Source organism: Ascidiella aspersa, chromosome 8 (genome assembly GCF_963924565.1).
Source record: "Ascidiella aspersa chromosome 8, kaAscAspe10.2, whole genome shotgun sequence".
Classification (NCBI taxonomy): Eukaryota; Metazoa; Chordata; class Ascidiacea; order Phlebobranchia; family Ascidiidae; genus Ascidiella; species Ascidiella aspersa.
This window is the reverse complement of record NC_139454.1, coordinates 8,529,412-8,551,028: the sequence shown is the minus strand read 5'-3', so window position 1 is coordinate 8,551,028 and position 21,617 is coordinate 8,529,412. Positions and strand designations below refer to the sequence as shown.

At 36.7% G+C, this 21,617-nt stretch overlaps 1 protein-coding gene across 1 annotated transcript in view; it reads left to right on the top strand.

Moving 5' to 3' along the window:
• The first annotated feature begins 2,167 nt into the window (after window positions 1–2,167).
• Window positions 2,168–21,617, top strand: part of LOC146135646 (uncharacterized) — a 29,633-nt gene continuing 10,183 nt past the window's right edge. The window contains exons 1-25 of the mRNA XM_083396102.1: window positions 2,168–2,179; window positions 3,317–3,447; window positions 4,341–4,396; window positions 5,075–5,171; window positions 5,278–5,442; window positions 5,764–5,903; window positions 6,098–6,183; window positions 11,571–11,686; window positions 12,091–12,149; window positions 12,733–12,829; window positions 12,927–13,088; window positions 13,296–13,414; window positions 13,815–13,900; window positions 14,187–14,345; window positions 14,937–15,064; window positions 15,766–15,824; window positions 16,341–16,437; window positions 16,768–16,926; window positions 17,641–17,759; window positions 18,089–18,174; window positions 18,636–18,794; window positions 19,195–19,334; window positions 20,117–20,175; window positions 20,289–20,385; window positions 20,458–20,610. Of these exons, the coding sequence (XP_083252228.1) occupies window positions 5,362–5,442; window positions 5,764–5,903; window positions 6,098–6,183; window positions 11,571–11,686; window positions 12,091–12,149; window positions 12,733–12,829; window positions 12,927–13,088; window positions 13,296–13,414; window positions 13,815–13,900; window positions 14,187–14,345; window positions 14,937–15,064; window positions 15,766–15,824; window positions 16,341–16,437; window positions 16,768–16,926; window positions 17,641–17,759; window positions 18,089–18,174; window positions 18,636–18,794; window positions 19,195–19,334; window positions 20,117–20,175; window positions 20,289–20,385; window positions 20,458–20,610 (2,361 nt within the window). The 5' untranslated portion in view covers window positions 2,168–2,179; window positions 3,317–3,447; window positions 4,341–4,396; window positions 5,075–5,171; window positions 5,278–5,361. The remainder of the gene's footprint in view (window positions 2,180–3,316; window positions 3,448–4,340; window positions 4,397–5,074; window positions 5,172–5,277; window positions 5,443–5,763; window positions 5,904–6,097; window positions 6,184–11,570; window positions 11,687–12,090; window positions 12,150–12,732; window positions 12,830–12,926; window positions 13,089–13,295; window positions 13,415–13,814; window positions 13,901–14,186; window positions 14,346–14,936; window positions 15,065–15,765; window positions 15,825–16,340; window positions 16,438–16,767; window positions 16,927–17,640; window positions 17,760–18,088; window positions 18,175–18,635; window positions 18,795–19,194; window positions 19,335–20,116; window positions 20,176–20,288; window positions 20,386–20,457; window positions 20,611–21,617) is intronic.

Here is a 21,617-nt window from a genome sequence, read left to right as displayed (position 1 = left end):
TGGCAAAAATTAGTTTTTTAATAAAAAAATAATGTAGGATAGCCCATTTAATGTTTTTTAGTCGCGCAACATACCTTCAAGATTAATAGAGTAGGTATAGCCTATACCTGATCAAAATGAATAACAATATGCTATTTTTAAAAAGTACAACAGAAAAGTATAGGATGTTGTTTATTATACAATTTGTTCGTATGTATCTAGTTATCGTTTTAAAAGAACTCCAGCCATAGGACCGAAATAAGAACAACGCAACGTTGGAATGAGACCAAAATAGAGCATATACCTTATTGTTGTATTGCCGTTTAAATCGTAAAAATGTCCCAAATCCGACGGAATAAGACCTAAATGGCCAGAATCAGGCCTCCACTACATTTTACCTAACCCCAAACTTCACCCCTAAGTAGGCTACATGACCAATTCCCTGATAATTTGAAACCTAACCTATTTTCTTACCCTACCCATTACCCACCAATATTCCTTAACAGGGACGAAAAATCCACTGCAAAACAGCGGCGCTTCAAATTAGCCATTCAAACTATAGGTCGCCCAAACGTCCCATAATCTCTTTCTTCAATTTCAGGCGTTATTTTGGCATTTCACCTTTATTTCGATGAATTTAGGATTTAATCCGACAAGTTTTTTTGTCTTATTCAAACGATTTAGACCATATTCTATCATGAATAATACTGGGTATGGATTTTTTATGTCGTTGATCTTAATATTACGGTTTTATAAATTTTTCTGCTTTAGATTTTGTTGCTTTTTAGGTTTTATTGTGTGTCCCCCTTGAAACAATAAAATTGTGCGGCGCATCTTAAGTAAAAGTAAAAAAAATTGGACAAAAAGTGTTGGTCACCGCGGAACTAAACAACTAATAACTTATTCTGTACCGGTCCGCACTTTGTCCATTGTCTAGAACTGACGCAGGTGTATACGAGTCCGTGTTTATGTGTTTGTGTGTTAGTGTGTGTGTGTTAGTGTGTTTGTGTTTGTGTGTGTGTGTGTGTGTGTGTGTGTACTAGTGTGTTTGTATGTAAGTGGTGTATGTGTATACGCGTACTGCACGTGCATACCACTTTTGTATTTGGTACCAACCTACTTCGTATTTTGTCAATCAAATAATTTGAGTGAACGTTCATACAAACCTTTTCATTTATGGTAATTTGACAGAAAAATACAGTTGAGAATACAGTTGAGAAGCACGCAGAATACAGTTGAGAAGCACGCAAAATAAGCCACTTTGAACGATAGTCCCGCAAATGATTCAACATAATTAAACTCAGCGAAATACATTTTTCATACACCCGAGGCCACATTTATAACGTGCGTCGGTTATCGAATGGTTATATTTTGAAAAGTGTGCCCTGACGTGTTTTCTGTTTTCATGAAGACTTCTTTTCGCGTCTTTGTGTTACTGTATTGCGTAAAATTTCAAATAAGTAATGGTTTTCGTTACAGCAACAAAAATAAGACGAGCTAAATCCAGCAAAGTGGCCATTTGGTAGCACGTTACTGGTTTACAACACTATAAAATACAACGTCTACAGGTATTAAGTGACCGCTCGGTTACACAACAGCCAAACACCCTATGACAAATGTTTTGAACTTTTTTGCGCAGTGCGCACCTTTTACGCAGTATACCGGTAGTTATCGTAAATTTCATGCTCGTTTTTATTGTATTATAGGCTTTATCGTTTTGTTACTGCGCACTCAACAAAGTAAGCCGAAATAGAAAGGAATAAATATAAATATATTTCGAATATTTTTTCGACGGGCTTGGGCGCAGAATACAACCTTCTGGCGCACCAATTGAGAAATGCAGCTTTATACCATAGTTTTGTATTTCAAGTCATCTTTTCTTAATTGTCAATTTGATTTCTTCATGCGTGGCAATTATGCAGAAAAAATAATTGTTTCTGTCATGATTGCCACTAGGAAAACGCCTACAGCGGCTAACAGGCTAATAATAGACATCTTTACGCGTCGCCATAAAACACATGTAAACATATTCGCGGTTTGTCTTAATACGAAAAACACCTCGACGAAGAATACATTGCATCGTTGACTAAACATTTTTCATAATGTCGATTCAATAGCGTTATCGCATATTCAATTGTTTAATCAGTTCATTTTTCGTTTCTAGCATTTGCGTCAGAGACCACTGCAACATTCGCGAATGGTGAGTATAACGTTCATAAAACCTTTTCTGAACTGTAAGTTGAATATGAGGCCAAGTTACGCTATAAACAATTTATACATTATGGCCTCGTGAGTTTTTATATAAACAAATTTTGTTATAATTATTTTATGTTTGAATGAAGTGGTGGACAATTATTTTACCTTCCTCCCAAATATAGATAAACATACTTTCTGTACTTCCACACCCTAATACATATCGTGTGACCACACATAATACCTTTATGCCTTTGAATTCCTAAAAAAGACGCCCAGGATAAACTAACCTTTCAAAACGTGAATTTGTCATTTTTTAATCCAAATAAATCTTATACAAATAAAAAAACAAACACCAGGGTCTGAAGTTGAAACTGTTGAAAGCAATCACTAATTGTCCCACGTTACAGCCGAATTAAAATTTATACTCACATGTGTTTGTTCGTAACTGGCATCATTCACTTCTTTGTATTATTAGTATTCCAAATTTAGGTTTAAAACCTCATTTTGTTATCATAAAACAAAACGAGAATGTTATAGTTGCGTTTTTTTGTTAAACATTTTTATTTTTTATTTTGCTTGGTAACATGTTTCTGCAAATGTGAAATGGTTACCCGCGCGAAACCGTTCAAAAGTTTGAATAACCCATCGCGAGATTTACGGGTTAAATGTGTGAACAATTTGTGCAATTAAGACTAAAATTATACACACAATACAATGGTGTTTAGTAGCATCTGCTTTGACTATACTGTGATCAATTACTTCGGTGGCAGTGGTGCTTAAACTTTTGTAACGGGGACTACTAAAATTTTATTTTGGTTTGCGTAGAACATGGTCGGCAGGATTTTCTAGTAGTAGTAAACATGGCAAAACTGCCGTTTGCGTTCCAAATTTTTTGCAATTGAAATGTAGTGTAATAACATTTAAGGAGAAGGTTCCAAGAGTTTTGTTTTAGTTAATATATTTTCTTCAAAAAAAACTTTAAATCATTCGTTTTTAAAATAATACACTAATATTTCAGTTAGGCCTACGTGGACGCCTTAAACTAGTCCACGTACCCTCAACGGATCCTCGGGCCCCTGGCTTAATCGGTTCAAAACTCCAATTTAATTACAAACAAAATGTATAACATATATTTCAACAGATGTCGTCGAGCGCCTTCGAAGCAACTCTGCTAATCTGACAGGGAACGTGGAAAACTTTTTCTTCTACAAGTTACCCTCATCCCCGGGAGTTTACAAAATACGCAAGGGCGGGCGAAGAGATGGAAACCATGTGAGCACAAATCCCAGACGCTTATTTATTTCGGCTATCTAACAGTAAACCATAAGATTGAATTTTAAACAAAATTTTGATTATTTATGTCTGTGGTGTTCAAATGGCGGATCTCGATTTGCCATTTGTCAACTTCTTGTGTGCATCGTCCAATTTAGTCTCAAAAAAAACTTTTTGCATTATTTCAGATTCAATGCTGTTGTGAGTAGATCTAAACCAACTCATTATAAATATTTTTCTCACTGAAACAATCTTGCATACTTCACTTTTAACTGTTACAAGGTTATTAATATGTTGTACGGTACTATAATAAAGCACACTGAAAATACCTTGTCCAATATATTTGCTATTGTGTTTAGCGGATCATCATGTTGTCAGGTTTGACTGTGGCGGATCTTGACAGAAACCATTTCAACACATCTGATCTATGTTATTGGTTCTTAACTTTCTTTATATCGTTACCTCAAACAATTTTTTTTTTGAAATACTCTTTTCAGTGATTGAACAACACTAGAATGGCCTAATAATTTGTATTCCTTACCCAAAAATGTTAAACAATTCCATAGGTTGGATACTACATTTTGCTTAACAGCCTTAACATGTAGCAATATTATTCCATTGTCAAACTTCTATTTTTTAGGTTTAAATTATGTTGTATTTGAATAAACATTAAATAAATTAAAACTGAAAAGCTGTTTACTATATACTTTTTGAAATTTTTTGAACTGCGGTGAAAAACAAATATTTTCACATTAGGATTATTTACTCCTTTGGTTAATTAAACCCCATTAGTCGTAACTCGTAATTATACCCCTATAGGATTACGTTAACAAGAGCTGCCCGAACTAACTGCTAAAGAAAATGTTTCATTAACCCATCGAACGCGTTTTCAGGTATCTTTCGAAGGAAAGAAAGGACCAAAACGTGCAATTTACAACAAAACTTACACGTGAGTTCAAAGGGAACGTCAGTATTTCGGTTGGCGCATCTGCCACAAATTAATTATTCCATGAGGGTGGCAAGTTCGGAAGAATCATGGAGGATAGTTAAACTGTGCCAAGCTTGCCTATTTTTAATATAGCAACTATAGTGAGTTTATTCAGTCGTTTAAAAAGCGGTCGGATTCCATTGACTCTATAAGCTTGTTCTATTTATTTATACTTTCACCAGATTAGTAGGACGCTTTTAAAGGATGCCCCAAGTTTGGTTTATATATCGGAACCCGGCCTTTATATCAAAATGATCTGCAACATTTTTTATAGCCACGGGTCAATATTTGTGCGACCCTGAAGTAGCTTATATTCTTTATATTGCCTGACGTAATCAAAGTCAGGGATTTTGTAAGATTGAACGAGAAATGTATTTCGCTAATCTTTCTTTTATTTTTGCCAAATATATCTCTCTGTAAACGTAAATACAAACTGACTTTCATTTCTTATCACTTATCTTAATTATGTCACTTGCCGTACCTGTAATACCTGTATTGGACATAACCACTTATCGCTTGGCTTGGAAATGGTTCGTTCCATATTATCTGGTTAGGACGTTGTATAAAACCGCATATATAACATTTTTTAATTGGCTGTAGTAGATTATGAAAAGAATCGTTTAATCCAGTTCATTTCAGGGAACCTTTATTCACATTTACATCGTATGGTGTCACTCCATTCACAGCACTCTTTCTTCTCGGTGAAAAATCTGGTCCGGAAAAGTACGAAATAAAGGTCAGTGCTTATACTATTATGAAACATTGCTTCATGATTATTTTACGAAATTAGATTATGCATGCCATCACTGAAATTGTCCACTTAAAAGCAATTTTGTGACCAGGTGCAGAGTTTCCCTACTTACATTAGCGTCGAAGAAGTCAAATTTGAGACTTTTGCGGGCTTGGTTTCAACGCGAAACTATACAATGCAATATGGAGGCGTGCAGGATTTCGCGCCCCAAGAACCAACGTTTTGCGAAGTTTACTTTTTTCTGCCACTTTTTCCGGTAGGTATATGTGACAACTCGGATACCTTACTTTGACGGTTGTTGAAAATAGCAAATACATTAATTAATTGCAAGTATAAAACATAGAAAAACAGACTCGTTATTCCATGTACATTTTATTCAACATTTATTAAGCTACACAAAAGATTGTTTTAATAATACTTTAATTATAACTGCGGCGAAACGTCTGTCCAAATTTGTACCTGCATGACGAATGCAGAGGGAACTCAAATACCATCTGGAACCATACCTTTTAATATAATTGTTTAATTGTTGAAAGTTTCATTCAAGAAAAAATAAATCTTTTGATATTTTCAACAGAACTCGAACCGTACTTTTGTTGTGTCGACGTCATATCACGATACTGGACGTCGTCCACGTTATAAAGATTATTCGAGAAACAGGGCTACGGTGAAGTCTGGTGGTGGTCAAGCTGTTCTTGGTTACATACTCTTGTCAAAGTAAGATAGCAGTTAATAAATCTCGCAAAATACTGAAATTATAGTTTCTAAGCTCCCGTAAAACTCGTTTGGTCAAAAAAGTGTCTAAGTCAGGTGGAAATGCGAAAGTATTCGTTTGCAAAATTAAAATAACCTAAATAGAGCTATTAGCTTTTCTAAATTTTTCTATTTATAATTTCTACTTTCTTTTGCAGACCAACTGGTGAAACAATTTCGCAAAAAGAAATCAACGCAACAATGATGACGATGATGCATATCATATTGGATGGCGATCGAAGCGGTATGTTACGCATTGAGTGTTGCGAGTCGTAATAAAGTTATCTCCCAGTGATGATCGTAGTTTACCCAATCTTTTACTCACACATGAGATATTTCAGTGGTTGCATATCGATTTTTCGTTTAGTTTTACTTCTAAACAGTTTAATTTATATGTCGACACATTCTAGGCCAAGGGTCGGCAACCTTTTTCTAGTCGCGGGCCAAAACCAAACTTAAAAAGGTCTCCGCGGGCCGCACAAATGTTAACTAAGAATTGTGGTATTAAAATGTTAGAGCAACTGTCAACCAGGCGGGCCTTGGACATTTTTTGCACTTAAAAACGTTTAATCACATTTACAGTGGCAGTAAATTGTTGACGCAAAGCGCGAAAAAAAAGCGTTCGTTTGGTTAAAAATTCAAGTTCACACGTCGTCATCCGTGCTACTAATGAAGAGTGTAATAAAACTACTTTGAGGGAACGCGATAACATTTAAAGTTAATCTAGCTCAGTGTTTGTTAACCGTTTTAAGTCAAGGCGCACCAGATGAGTGAAGCGAGCGCGATTTTTTTTTTGGCATACAAATATTTATTTTAAATTTTTTGCAAGTTTTTGTTACTTTGCCGAAAATAAAAAAATGTTAAAAAACATATGTCCAATAATTTTGAATACGTTTTCCGTTTGTCTGCGACGCACTTGGCAGCCTTTTACGGCGCAACGGTAGAGAATCGCTGACCTAGTTAAAAAGGTAGCTTCAATACGTATCGCGCGAATATTTTTCGCAATTACGTAGTTAAATTAATCAAAAAGTATGTCAAATAGACTCGTGTCTGGTTTGTCTAGGAGACGGCGGGCCGAATGGATTTCATCGGCGGGCCTGATCCGGCCCGCGGGCCGTAGGTTGCCGACCCCTGTTCTAGGGCGTCCACAAAGTGAAGCCAGGGCTGACTTTTTAAGATTAATTCGGTTACGAATGACGTTTCAATTCTTTTTTTAACTTCCTTGTCAAATCATCGCACGTAGTCATTTGGCCGACTTGCGACTTCACATTGTATCATTTGCATATAACAGGTAACGCAATACCAGTAAGTTAACTGCCCTGTTTAACGTGATCTCTTATGTTCCGTCACTGATGTCGCTCAAGTGTGACCAATGCGCATGAGCTGGATGGGTAAAACGCATCACCACTCTAATATGTTATTCTAATGTGTTGTGGTCCCGCTTCGTTTACTGTCCTTAAGGCAGTAATCGCGTACGCGCATTTTACAGTCACGTGTTTCGTTCATTGTACCGCATTTCTTTACTGTTTTGCCTGTGGTGATTACCACTCGTGTGTGCTATGTAAATTGCCAATTATCCAAGCTTTATAAGCTTGTGCCTTTTTATTCTTACGCCTTTTTCAATTCTACTCTTCGAGCGAACAATACAAGAATACAACAGAGTTATTGGTGGCCAGTACTAAACTCGAAGGGGATTCTACCAACTGAACGAGTTCTACGCAGTTTGGTATCGAAGATATTCTTTTCAACGATGGAGAAAGTTGCAAAGCTGATGCAAGAACAACTACAAGAGCAGCAAAGGCGCCATGATGAACAAATGAAGTTAAATTCTTGCCCTAGTCGAGAAAGCCGGTTCAAGTCAAAACGCTGCACCTTCCGTTGCTACACCAAGCTTTACCTCATTCGACTCCACGTCGGAGCTGTGGGACGACTACTGGTCCAGGTTTACAACGTTTATACAGGCACATGCTGTACCAGAAACGAGGGTGGCTCAAGTTTTTCTTACCAATCAAACCCCTACGACGTACAAGCAAAAGGAAAACTTCTTCAACGGCTTAACGACAAAGGTCTACGCTGTCGTTTGGAAAAATGTAAATTCGCGCTAGCACAAGTGGAATACTTGGGACACATTTTGTCAAAAGATGGTATTTCCAAAGGATCAAAGGTGGATGCCGTTATTAAAATGTCATCACCAAAAGATGTGTTAAGCTTACGTTATTTTCTTGGTTCGGTCCAATTCTACTGCAAGTTTCTGCCTTCACAATTTTCAAGCGTGGCAGAGCCACTGTATCGACTTCCCCGGTCAAACATCGCATGGGAATGGGGTCATAACGAGCAAGCTGCATTTTGCAGATTAAAAGAATTCCTGACAGCTGATACAGTTCTGATACATTTTGACCCAATGTTACCTATTGGGATTTCCTGCGATGCATCAAACGTTGGAATTGGTGCAGTTTTTTTTCTCCGCTATCATGATGGAAGCGAGAGACCAATTGCCAACGTATCCAAATCACTAACTAAAAGCCAGCGCAACTACAGCCAAATTCAGAAGGAGGCTCTTGCTATCATCTTTGCGCCGAAGAAATTCTACCAATATATATATGGTAGGAAATTTATTCTACTGACAGACCACAAGCCACTACTGGCATTGTTCTGTCCTACTAAAGCTACGCCTGCTCTAGCTGCAAATCGCTTAGCACGGTGGGCACTTTTTCTTCGACATAGAGGAAAGTGCACATGACACCGACACGGTTTGTGCAATCACCAGTCTTAGTTTGCAAGTGCAACCCACCGATTCGGCGTTACTCCGAAAGGAAAGTGGAAAAGATCCAACCTTATCCAAAGTCATGCGTTTTACGAGAGAAGGTTGGCCATCTACTATTGAATACAACGATCCAGTTGCAAAGTTTCGCAAGGTTGTGGATTCGTTGAGTACAAGTTTTGGGTGTCTACTGTATGGTTCACGGTTAGTTATACCGGAATCACTTCGTTCTGCAGTTCTACAGATCCTTCATCAAGGACATTTTGGGATTCAACGAATGAAGCAACTAGCAAGAACTGCAGTCTATTGGCCAAATATCGATGACGACATTACTGTTCTTTGTCACAAGTGCCAAACTTGTGCTGAACATCAAAACGCTCCACCAAAGGCGCCTGTACATCCATGGATGATGCCGGAAAAGCCATGGAGTCGATTACACATTGATCATGCAGTTAACTTTCTGGGAAGTAATTGGCTTGTGATGATAGATGCTCACTCAAAATACCCATGTGTACATCAAACGCAATCTATGTCATCGAGAACAACTATGGAGTTGTTGGAACAAGATTTTGCCCATTTCGGTTACCCCCATACTATTGTTTCCGACAATGCGCAAGCTTTTATGTCCGCCGAGTTTTAAGACTTCTTCAAACAAAGGGGCATCGTTCATCTGACCGGAGCTCCATACTTTCGTGCTACAAATGGTGCGGCAGAACGATTAATGCAAACTTTTAAAAAGGCACTTAAGAAGTCTTCTAAACCTCCCAAAGAGGCATATTTTAAGAGTTTCTACTGCAATACAGGCGTATTCCGAACGCCAGTGGATTTTCACCAAGTGAACTACTTAACGGCAGACAGATTCGGGCCAAAATAGATACTCTGTTGCCTTCGCCAGCACACCTGATGCAACGTAAACAAACACAGGGAACACGAAAACCCGTGAAGATCACTTCTTTTAACATTGAAGACCCATGTTACGCTTTGTATCTTGGTCCAAGACGTACCGAGGATGCTCGCTGGGTTCCTGCCACCATTATTAAACGATGTGGCAGCCGTACTTTTCATGTTAAGGTTCTTCCACGTGGTCCAATTTGGAGACGTCATATCGACCAGCTACGCGCTCGATACGCGTCCGATGAGGATTTGGAACCGGGAGCGGAAGCAAGTATTCCGCAGGGCCTTACTGCTAGTGCAGATTCAGACATGTCACTGAATCACAGCTCTCCTTCATTCGGTCCCGACAATCCTCGACGAACGAACAGATCGCGTAAACTTCCTGAGCGATTTCACTTCTGATGAGGGGATTTCGATCTTCGAAGGGGAGATATTGTGGTCCCGCTTCGTTTACTGTCCTTGTGACTGTAAAATGCGCGTGTTTCGTTCATTGTACCGCATTTCTTTACTGTTTTGCCTGTGGTGATTACCACTCGTGTGTGCTATGTAAATTGCCAATTATCCAAGCTATATAAGCTTGTGCCTTTTTATTCTTACGCCTTTTTCAATTCTACTCTTCGAGCGAACAATACAAGAATACAACATAATGTATGCTTTGTTGACCGGAGTCGTTGAAAAATATCGTTTATGCTGTTGTATTCTGAGTATTTCGGATAGGGTTGTAATTGTGATTGCATTAAAGTGAGAATTAAATAAGTAAAGTGACGTTGCGTAGATCTCACTAAGTCGTTTCTGTACGGAATCCAAAACCCGATTTTTTAAGAGCCAGATGTATACGACGACCAGCCTTACCTCGTGTAAGAGACTTCAAGTTCCAATTGCCACATTAAGGGTCCAATTGCCACATTTAAGTTTCGATTGCCACAGATTCGCTAAACGCTACAATATAAAGGTATTGCTTTAAATAGACATTTGAGTTTCCGAATGTTACGCCCTGCCGCGCCCTAGTATATTAGAATCTACCGCCTAACCTATACTTGTCCGACAGGACGCAACCGCAATGAGTTCTTAAAAAGATAATCGGGAGTTAATTTGCCTCAATGCTTAAGTTTATTCTACAGACCACACAACTTAACCCAAGCAACTTAAATGTATTAGATGAGCCAAAATGTCAAACACCACACCAACGCTTATAATACGTGAGCAAAGATTACTTACAAGACAGAACACTACACAAAACGTGCTGACCTCTAAACGCAATGGCCCACTTCCCAAATACTGGACAAAAGAGACGTTCAGACGCCGATTAATATAGACACCTTCTAAACAGCAGTTACGTAAGAACTGAAAATGCCGACAAGGGCGTCGACGGAAAAAAACCCAGTTATTGGAAAGTACGCGATTTAATAAAGTTAGTAAAAATAACGATGGCACGCGATGCAGAAAAACAAATTAACTGTCCGAGGACGGCTGGCGCCAGCGAACAGATTAGATCAGAACAAGGTGACCATTATTTGCGAGATTGGCAGTCATTAAATTTAAAAGTCCAGTGGAAAATCGCCAGAGGTCAGATTAGAAAGATAGCTTCACGAGAAAAACACTATTAAATGTCCCGTGTGCAGAGAATGTTAAGCTGGCTTAAAAGGGCCGTGTGCACAAACAGATTACTCTTAAAAACACATACCAACCAAAATAAGAATCAATGTTACAGTTTAATACAATTCGAAATATGAACCCAAGTCCCTATAGACCCTATTTTAAAGTAAGGCGCAAATTAATAATTAAAGTTAGAATTCGCAGTTGACAAAATGACAAGAAAAACACGCTACACCGAAAAGTACAATATTGGTTGTATTTTGGTAAAAATGTTTCAAATAACTGGGCGAAATATTTTTCTTTATTAATCTACAGAATTTTGCTGTGCCTCTAGTTATTAAATGCTATTGACGAGGCTATTGTTATGTATATGTTTTCAGAAATCTTCCAGCGTATTCGGTCTAACATTAGCAATCTTACAAGGAAGGTCGGCAACTTTTATTCCTACCCGATAGCAGATCCTCCCGATGTATATAGTTTTCCTGGTGGAAATCAAGTAAGAGCGTTTAGCACGTGTAATCTTTTTACCTTAAAAGAATGGTTAAAGTTGGGGTCACTAGAATTTTTTTTTACTCTAAAGCAGAACAGATAATTTGCACGACAAAGAAACCTTTAAATAAACTGCTTTAAAACAAGCTCCGAAACACAATGAAGTTAAGTGTTGTTTGTATTATATATATGTTTTTTATACAAGTTTTGTCAGTTTTGGGTCAAACTTGTATTTTATAGAAAAACAGTTTATATTTCAGTAATAAAATAATAACTTGTTTTGGGTCAAACTTGTATTCAGCTGTTATGCTTGTTTCAAAGTAGTACACGTAAAATACTTGCTAATAACTGTTTTTCTATAAAAATTACGACGTATGAATAACACATAAAACAAGTTATGATTTCTTTCAGATCTATTATAAAGTTGGAAACACTTCCCGTGTGAGTGCAGCATACAACAAAACCTACACGTAAGTTAACACTCAGTAATTGAGGTGTCTTGTCAACGTGAACTATTATCTATCGAACATCACAAACTTGTGCTTACATCACAATTACACGTTTTCGATAATTTTTTATCCACACTTAAGAAACACCCGGTTGAGGTGTTTCAAATAGCGAGAAAATGACTTGAATTGTTTTACACATATGTTAACAGACACTTAAATAAAATGATTTGATGATGAAAAGCCAACGCGCACAAATGACACAAAAAGAATCTACACTTATGCGAGCTTTTCGGGGCAGTTTTTATTACCTTGTGGTGTTTTTTTTGTTTTACCCTGTTTGATGTAGTAGGATTATGACACAAAACTCTGTAATAGGTTATCGACTGCCCTTGGAATGGCCACGTAAACGGACTTTTTTTAGTCATTTATCGTTAATTAGTTTTTTAACATTGAATGCGATTGATAAACTGCAACACAGGACCTTGTGTAAACTTTTTAAGTCATTTATCTTTAATATTTTTTTTTAATATTGAGTAGCCTAAGATTGACAAACTGCAACACAAGACCTTAATAATCCGGTGAATCTCGTCTTCATTACTTTCAGGGGTCCGTCGTATATCTTTGCCACTGTCACAATGCACCCCATGACAGCGATGTATTTTCTTGCCGCCAATTCAGGCCCAGAAAGTTACTCGATTGAGGTCAGTGCATCTGTGATTTCTAACATAGTTTGTCTTATTGGTCTTACGGTATGTAATTGCCCGAATTTAAAACAAAAAAATTGCTTTTTGGAAATAGGTTGATTCCCCGCTGTTAATTCGCGGCAAAGGGATTCTTCGGACTTTCAATGGTTCGGTTTCTTTGCGAAATTATACTCTTAAATACGAAGGCGTTCAAATTTACATGGGGCTGCATGTCTCCAGCGTTTGTGAGGTTTACTTTTACCTTCCCCTAACATCGGTAAGTAACAGGCTACATGTGCGACTACATATGCTAAATTTCGTTTATAAATTATAACAGTTTTTTTGCTCAATCACACACAGGTAACCTTACGTTATAGCAAGTTAATAAATTTACTAAATGTATAATTTGAGCACGTTTGGTCAAATTCAATTTACTCACGTGAGTCAGTTTTTCCTGATGTTAACAAGCAGCTTTTCTTTGCAGAATTCAAACCGCAAGTTTTCAGTGCTAATACCAGATCGTGAGAGATGGAGTTTTAAAAACAAGGCGTCGGTCGAGTCCGGAAAAGGCGAAGCCGTCTTCGGATACACACTTTTATCAAAGTGAAAAAAAAAAAAAAAGTTTCCTATACTACTCCTCAACAACTTAACGAATGACTAATCTTGTTTAAAACAACATCTTTATTCTGCGTTAAACTGTATGGCCAAATGTTTACTTAATGTTAGCAAACCGGTCAGGCTCCGATCTTTATAAAGTTATGGATTCTCCGTTCACTTCACTTGATACTAAAACACATCTATACACCAGCATTGTTATAACTTGAATAACTTTGTATAACGCAAAATATTTAAGCAACATATTTGGCTTAGCGGGATAAGTTAAATATTAAGTTTGACGAAACCCGATCATTTTTGTTCTATTAAAACAATCCCTCTTCCAGTTTAACCAAATAGAAAATCAATAGTCTCGTATTATTGGCCGAATATAATCATGACATTACAGACAAAAAGGTGAACAAATTTGGAAAGAGGAAATCAAGGCAAGCATGCTGACAATGCTTCACCTTATTTTGGGAGTTGACCAATCAGGTAAACCCATGGACGCCTCTGTTGTATTTAATAGTTCCAGTTACAGCTTTAAAAAAAATCGAGTTTCGGCTTAAAAAAAAAGATAAACAAAGCAAAACTATATTCAAAACGTCACAAGTTTTTTTCCTAACCAGTTGTTACACTTGTTGAAAAAATATAATTTCCACACTACATCTTTTTCTGACATGCGTTGTTACAAAGTAGCCTATTACCAATTTGAAACATCAAAACACGGTTTTAAAGGCAACCTATATTGGATCATTTAGAGCTTTATATTTTGCATTAGTCGCCAGTACTTGGACCACCTGGTCAGCTGATGGCTCAAGTTGTCGACAAAAGGGAACTCAGTCGAGAACCCGAAACTGCACCAGCGGACATTGCTTGAAAACGTCCAACATAGTTGAAGTGCAAAAACGACCATGTAGCGCACCGGCCTGGGTAGAAGGTAAGAGTGTTGGAAATTTTTTGTCAAGATTAAATTCCAAGTCGACTCATTTTCGAAAAATCATTTTTGTTACGTCAGATTCCGATGCAAGTCATTGGCCTAAAGTGAGATCCATGTCACGTCACATTCTAAATTATTTTTTATCTACAAGATCGCTGAACAAGACCAATTCTGAGCAATAGGTTGCATCGCAAACACCAAGAACAAAACAAATAGCAAGTTGCGACTATTAGTTCAATCAAGTAATTTAAAACATTGATTTAAGTGCACTTAACACTATAGGTACGACTTTACGCAATAACCTTTGCGGTTCATGTACGAAGTTAGTTTCTTGATTAGGATTTATATATGTTTATTGTTATGGTATCCGAAACCTTTGAGAGTAGATTCCTGTTGTTCGATTATAAAGCTTGACTTACTGGTATTACGTAAGTAAAATGTAAAGTTAAAATACTCATCTAAAACACACGATCAAATGTTTGATTACATTTGGGGGAATATATACGTATCAACAACCTAATGTTTTTTGTATACAAGTAAAAGCGAACATTCAGATTAAATGCGCTGTTTTTTGTATTTATCACGTTGTAGGAATCTTCAAGCGTGTTCGAGCCAACTCCCCCGATATCTCGAGAAACGTCAAGAGGTTTTACGCCTATTTTTATAACAAAGCATCGTCGAATGTTAATTTACCTCATTATGGTATAGAGAGAGATTACGTGAGTATTGCCAAATCAACGGGATAAAAGTACAATGTTTTCCAAGTTGCTTCACGATTTTATAAGTTGTGTGTGTCCGATATAATTGCTTATTACTTAAAAATTGTACGTAAGAAATATTTTGTACGTAATGTATAAGGCCATAAAATTGTACTTAAAGTATAAGCCCCAAATCTTAATTTAAACTGTACGATGTTCAGAAAGACTACTATTAATTGGGCGGTGCATTTGTAGTGATTTGCATGGTCATAAAATCCTAGATGAATGCTCTGTGTAAACATAATCGCACTGTGTTCGCGTACACGAAAATACCAAATTGAATAGTATCATGGAATTTTCGTTGAGCCAAGAAATGTTAAAGTAGCGTTATAAATTTATGTCATAAAACATATATATTTTAGAAGAAACCTGCTGTTTTAGTCCAACAAAAATGGAACTCCAATGAAGTTTAACTATACATCAAGGAAATTCCGCTTAGCATTTTTTTAAATACACTTTTTTATTACGTTCTATTTTATAAATAATATACTAAGTCGTTGATAAGCCTGGACCACCAAATCTAGTTTACCTACCGCAGTTTATAAACCCCAATCTAGAATGCTGTACGCTCACAGAGTGCCCAAATCTGGTAATTTTGTTACTATATAGTTCAAAGGAAATAATCTCATTTCACGAACTCTTTGCGATGAATAATATTTCAGGTGTATTTTAAAGTGGGACAAGAGCCTCTGCGACGCGCAACGTACGACAGAAGTTACTCGTAAGTACAGGGAAACAACATAAATTAAACCAAGAGCCTTAAATAGTGTTTAACATCACTAATGGTATAAACATTTGAAAATTTAACTGAAATCATAACAATACTTACGCCAGGGCTGCGGAGTCGGTTAAAACTAACCCGAGTCCGACTCCGGTCAACTGTGCGATTTTGTCGAGTCCCGAGTCCGACACTGACTCTATAGCCTGTTTTCCGACAATTTACGTAACTAAATAAGGTGGATATTCAGCAATGCACTTATAGGGGTGTCGTATAATTCATTCACTCACAATACATGGTTGGAATATATTCACCACATTGTATTAGACCTTTAGAATTTCCACTTGGCGGCTATATGAGTTAAAAAAGTTGGTACTGCGCATGCGCACGTCAGACTCGGGTAGTTTTACGTAGTCTTACTTGAGTCCCGAGTCCGACTTCGACTCCGCAGCCCTGACTTAAGTTACTATAGTTTTTTAGGCTTGCTTTATATGCTAATACAGTTACTACTGTTTGCAGCGGACAGTCGTATTTTTTCGAAACCTTTGCAATCCATCCTTTTACGGCAATGTTTGTCTTGGATGGCAATTCCGACAAGAAAACCTATTCAATCGAGGTCAGTAAAAGCTTTCTTTGGGACTGTAAGTCGTTAGAAGTTTGTTTAGAATTATTGCTTATATTGTAGATAGCAATATCTGATACTTAAATTTGATGCAGCATTAAGAAATTAAGTTACCGCCCGTTGTATAACAACAATTGGGTAATAAATTTACATTTTAAGGTGAAAACCGGTGGGTTGCATCGCAATAGTTGCTGAAATGCCTAAATTAGGTTTTCGGACGAGTAGCAATGCTATCACAATATGAAATCGGTATCGTCTCCTATCCGATATTATCGGACATACTTAATCGTAGACACAATTTGCATACAATTTTTGTCTCGGCAGGTAAAGTCCGGACTTGATAGACCTGGAACCGGCAGATTTCGAACGTATCAGGGGTCAGTGTCCCTTCGAAACTATACGCTTCAGTTTAAAGCAGCGCAGCATTACCGCAAACGTGCGACAACATTTTGCGAAGTTTACTACCTTCTGCCACTAACGTCGGTAAGTAAGTATAGAAAACGAGTAAAAATTTTTTTCTGAAAGGCTAAATGTTATCCAATGCTACCCACCAACAACAGACAAAGTACAAAACCTTAGACCAGTTTAAGTAAACATAGGATTTGGAGCTTTGAGCTGTCAAAAATGCATAATTTCGTGTGTCCTTATAAGCGAGTCAAGGGCGTATGAAATACAACACTATAACCTGAGCTGAGATGGGTTAAAACAAAACAAGTTTCATAAGTGAACCGTAAACCGTTGAAAGATTAACCGGTCGTGAGTCCACTGCAGGCTAGTTGTTTTTCTAGACTGTCCTGCTTGCATTTTTATCGACAGATTCGGTTAACCTGTCGAAGCTTGTACTATGATGCTATGATGCGTAAGCCGTTATCGTTTATCAAAAATGACTTAAGATAGGCTAGATCACAGTGTTTGTCCACCTGTGTGTTCCTTTTATTGAAGTTTCAGAAGTATTTACTAAATTGCCTTATTACTATAAAAGAACAATAATTGAAATTGAAGTGAACTCATGAAGAACATCGATAATTGAATGAGCGAAATCATTTCTTACGTTTTGGTCAAGACTACAACCTTCGAAAGTTAGATAAGAACGCATATGTTGAGCATTTCAAGAATAATGGACAATATTCCAAGTTACGAGAAATGCAAATTACTGTAAATAAAACAAGTCCGTATTAACACTTTGGTTTATTTCAGGCATCTAACGACAAACTCGTCTTTCTAGCAAAGGATCATGAGAGAAGATATTCGGAAAATAAGGCGTCGGTCCAGTCAGGAGGTGGCCCAGCTGTTTTGGGATACACACTTTTATCCAAGTGAGAATATGTTTCAAAACGAGTGCTTTGTTATTCAGTTTGCTTAGATCTATGTCAAACAATCGGGCCTATACATTTTGCTTTTATTTAGAAGAAAAATAGTTGTTTTAAAAAACCTTTCTGCAAATATATTTGAAACAACAATCTACCTGTTTTCCCCCTCTTTTTTTGAAGAATTCCTAAAATTTATACATACTACTAGGTGTTATGTACAAACTTGTTAGATCGTAAATATTCAAGTATATTCTGTGTTTAATTTAAAATTTTTGCTGTCTAAATACTTTCCATGCCGCACGAATACATTTTTGGCGCTTATCTCGACTTTGCAGATACGACGGAATTGAAATTACAATGGACGAAATCAGAGATACGATGATGTCTATGATGCACCTTATTTTGGGAATTGACCAGCAAGGTATGAGCTGCCATAATATCAAGTCCAAGTGGGCGAAAGGGATTGCGATAAAAAAGGAACAACGTTACAAAACATTAAACTGACCCTTTATTAACGTTGTAAAAACATTTTTTTTTCAATTTTTCGTAACTGATTAAAGATGTCAAAAGATTTCAAGTTAGTCATACGTGGTTTTTGGATGATGGGTTGTTTTTCTTGCCACTGAGATTTAAGCAAATGTAAAAAAATTGCAATATGTTTGAATACGTGAATCTAATTTGGAACATATTTTCTGTTTTTAACTTTTGTCTTTTAATGAGTTTTGTTGGATTATTAGGAAAATCAAAATCTTGAATGTTTTCCACATTATAAAATAGTATTTGCGACCAAACTAAATACGTACGCCGTGTATTAGGCTGCGCTTAATTGCAACACGTAGTCCCATATAAGGTACGAATGAAAAGCGACCGATTTGCCTTAAGTTTGGAGCCACTGGTCCCAGTGGTCATCTTGTCCCGACAACTGCCCTGGGCAACAAACACAAATAAGACTCCGGAATTGCATTATTGGCCCCTGTCCGCAAAACAACAGCAGAGTTGAAAGGGAGACACGGCCGTGCAGCATCCCAGTTTGGGCCGCAGGTATGAATAACGTAAAATGTTAAGGATTTTATTTTTTTAATTGGTTATAGAAAGTAAATTGGCTTTCAAACTGTTTGATCAACTTTATTGGTGTCAAGTACTTTTTTCGAACTTGTTTTTTTTGAAATTTTTAATAATATGTTAAGTTTCGATGTCCCATTTAAATACGCTCTGGGTGAAAAAAGTGTGATTAGTTTTATGTAGATTTCGTTGGGGTCTTGTACTCTGACAAGACATATATGACTGAAATTGACTTTTAAACAGACCGTATTAATCCTTTTAATTTTATTGGATGACAAGTAAACAACACAAACGTTTGCTGCCTTTTGCCACTATTCTAACTTTTCCATATTCAGCTTGCTGTCTACCAATCAATATTATGGAAATTGCCTTTCTACAGAAATATTCGAGCGCTTTCTATCAGAACGTGGCATTCTTACATGGCTCGTCGAAAACTTTCACCGCTACTTGCTGCCAATTCCCAAGGAGGTGTCTCATTTTATCGACCATTTAGTGGAGAAACACAACAGACGAAACTATGTGAGTTTGATTAAACGACTTAAAAGATCTTTAACAGAAGCGGCTGAGGACGCATACTCGCATAGGTACTACACACAACTGCTGGTTTGTCCCTTTGTAACCTAAAGAAATGCCAGTTAACATCAAACGGCAGACATTTTGCAATTTAAAGTGCATATAAGTGACACAAGTCACCGGTGCATTCCGAGAGCGTACATACATATTGGAAATAAAAATAAGACATTTGCTTATTTGTCGGAACACACGTTTTCGCCGATCTATCGAATCACTTTTTTTGGTAAAAACCTTCTTTTGTTATGTTATGTTACTCTACATCAAATTGACGTAGGCCTATATACTGTGTTTAAACTTGTAAGAAAATAGCAAAAGTATGCAATGCTGCTTGACAACAAAATGTAACCTAAACTGAAAATAGCTTATAGTCAATTCGTAATAATTATTATATAAGCTTCGTTGTGCACCTTTGGTATGTTCCGCGGCTTCATAACTGGCAATGTAAAGCCACCATAAGCCGCATTAACAAATGATTAAATCCTGTAATTTCATCTGTTGAAGGATCGTCTCGTATATTTTAATTAGTTTTTATGCTTTCTAACCCTCGTATCGTATTTAACCTACCAGCTGAGAATCTCAGTCCATCAGATCATAATGCAGGTTAGTTTATATTAGCCTGCATGCGGTGAGTCTGCCTAAAAATCACGAAATCTTCATCTACGTGCAACAGTCACCTGTTCAAAGCCAGTCAATGACAGCTATTGTGTACTAAAATATTTTCGTTCCAGGTGTCATTCAAAGTGGGAGAAGCGCCATTTAAAACTGCTATTTACAACAGGAAATACAGGTAAGTTAGTAAACGTAAAACATTTACGTGCACTGCATGTGTTTTTGGCCAATCAGGCGATTAACTTAAATAAAATGCATCATTGGACAATTTCTAATGTGATGTCTTTTAAGTGGGCCGTCGTATACCTTTACAACATTCGCAACACATCCTTTTGGAGCAATGTTTCTGCTTAAAAGCAATTCTAGCCTTGAACGTTACGTAATATCGGTGAGCATACGATTTTACATTTTATTTGTAGAAATTTTTAACAGATTACTGAAAATGCTACATTCTTAAAAGGTATATTCAGATTTCGATGGAAGTAGCAAATTTGAAGATTTCCATGGATCTGTTACTTGGTTAAACTACACGATGAAATATGGAGGTGCGCAGACATTTTCCACCAGGATTTCAACGGCTTGCAAAATCCTATTTTTCTTACCGCTGACTACGGTAAGAATTCTGGAATAATTATTTTGTGAGCCTTGTTAATTATCGTTTTTTTTCTACATTTTAAAAATTGCCCTAAACAAGCAAAATAAACTTGACATATTTTCATTAATTAGGCTATTCAATCAATTCAAAAATATCATACAGGGTTAATGTGATGTTCAAAATAAAAATGCGCAGTAAACTTTACCTTTTGTAAAGAAGTTTAAAAAATTAATGTGAATTTATTTTCTTTCTTGACCATCTAAGACTGTTTATAAGACAGATAAAACATAAAATAATCCTTAAAATTTTACAGAAATATATATTTCGCCGACGAACTGACGATGCCTTATAGGCGAAAAATATAATTCTGTAAAAATTTTTCGGTTTTAATAAACAGTCTTAGATCATCTGAATATTTTATTTACATTTTATTGTCTGCGGGAGATTCCTTACTTCCTAAAGTGTTTCAGTTTTCTTGACCACATTTTAGTCTTTTACAACAAAAATCATAATGGTTCTACAGAAACTCTTTTGAGAAGCACATGAATAAAAAGCTAGCGAGAAGTGACCTGTCAAATAAAATATTACTGGGTAAAAATACAAAGTAGTAGTAATAACTAACGCATATTTATTGTTAATAACTGTGAAAATAATGATTTCCAAATACAAGTTTCTCTTATAAAATCTAAATCACAATATTGGATACAAATCATCAATTATTGGAGAGATATCAGCTTTTCTAAAGTAAATATAAAAATTCAAATTGAAGACCATAATATACTTGACTTGTCCATTCCACTGATCCATTAGGGGAGGTGTGGGACCCATGGAACGGATTTGTTTTTTTCCGTAATATCTTTCGAATTACAACTCAAAAACACTGGCTGTTATTTCCTTTGGAAAGCTTACAGCTATGGATACCTACAATCCTACATGGAAAAAATAATTTAAATCTGACATATCCTTCCAAGTTTTTTTTTTATATATAAAAAAAACAACTTTTTGTTCCATCGGTCCCACCCCAC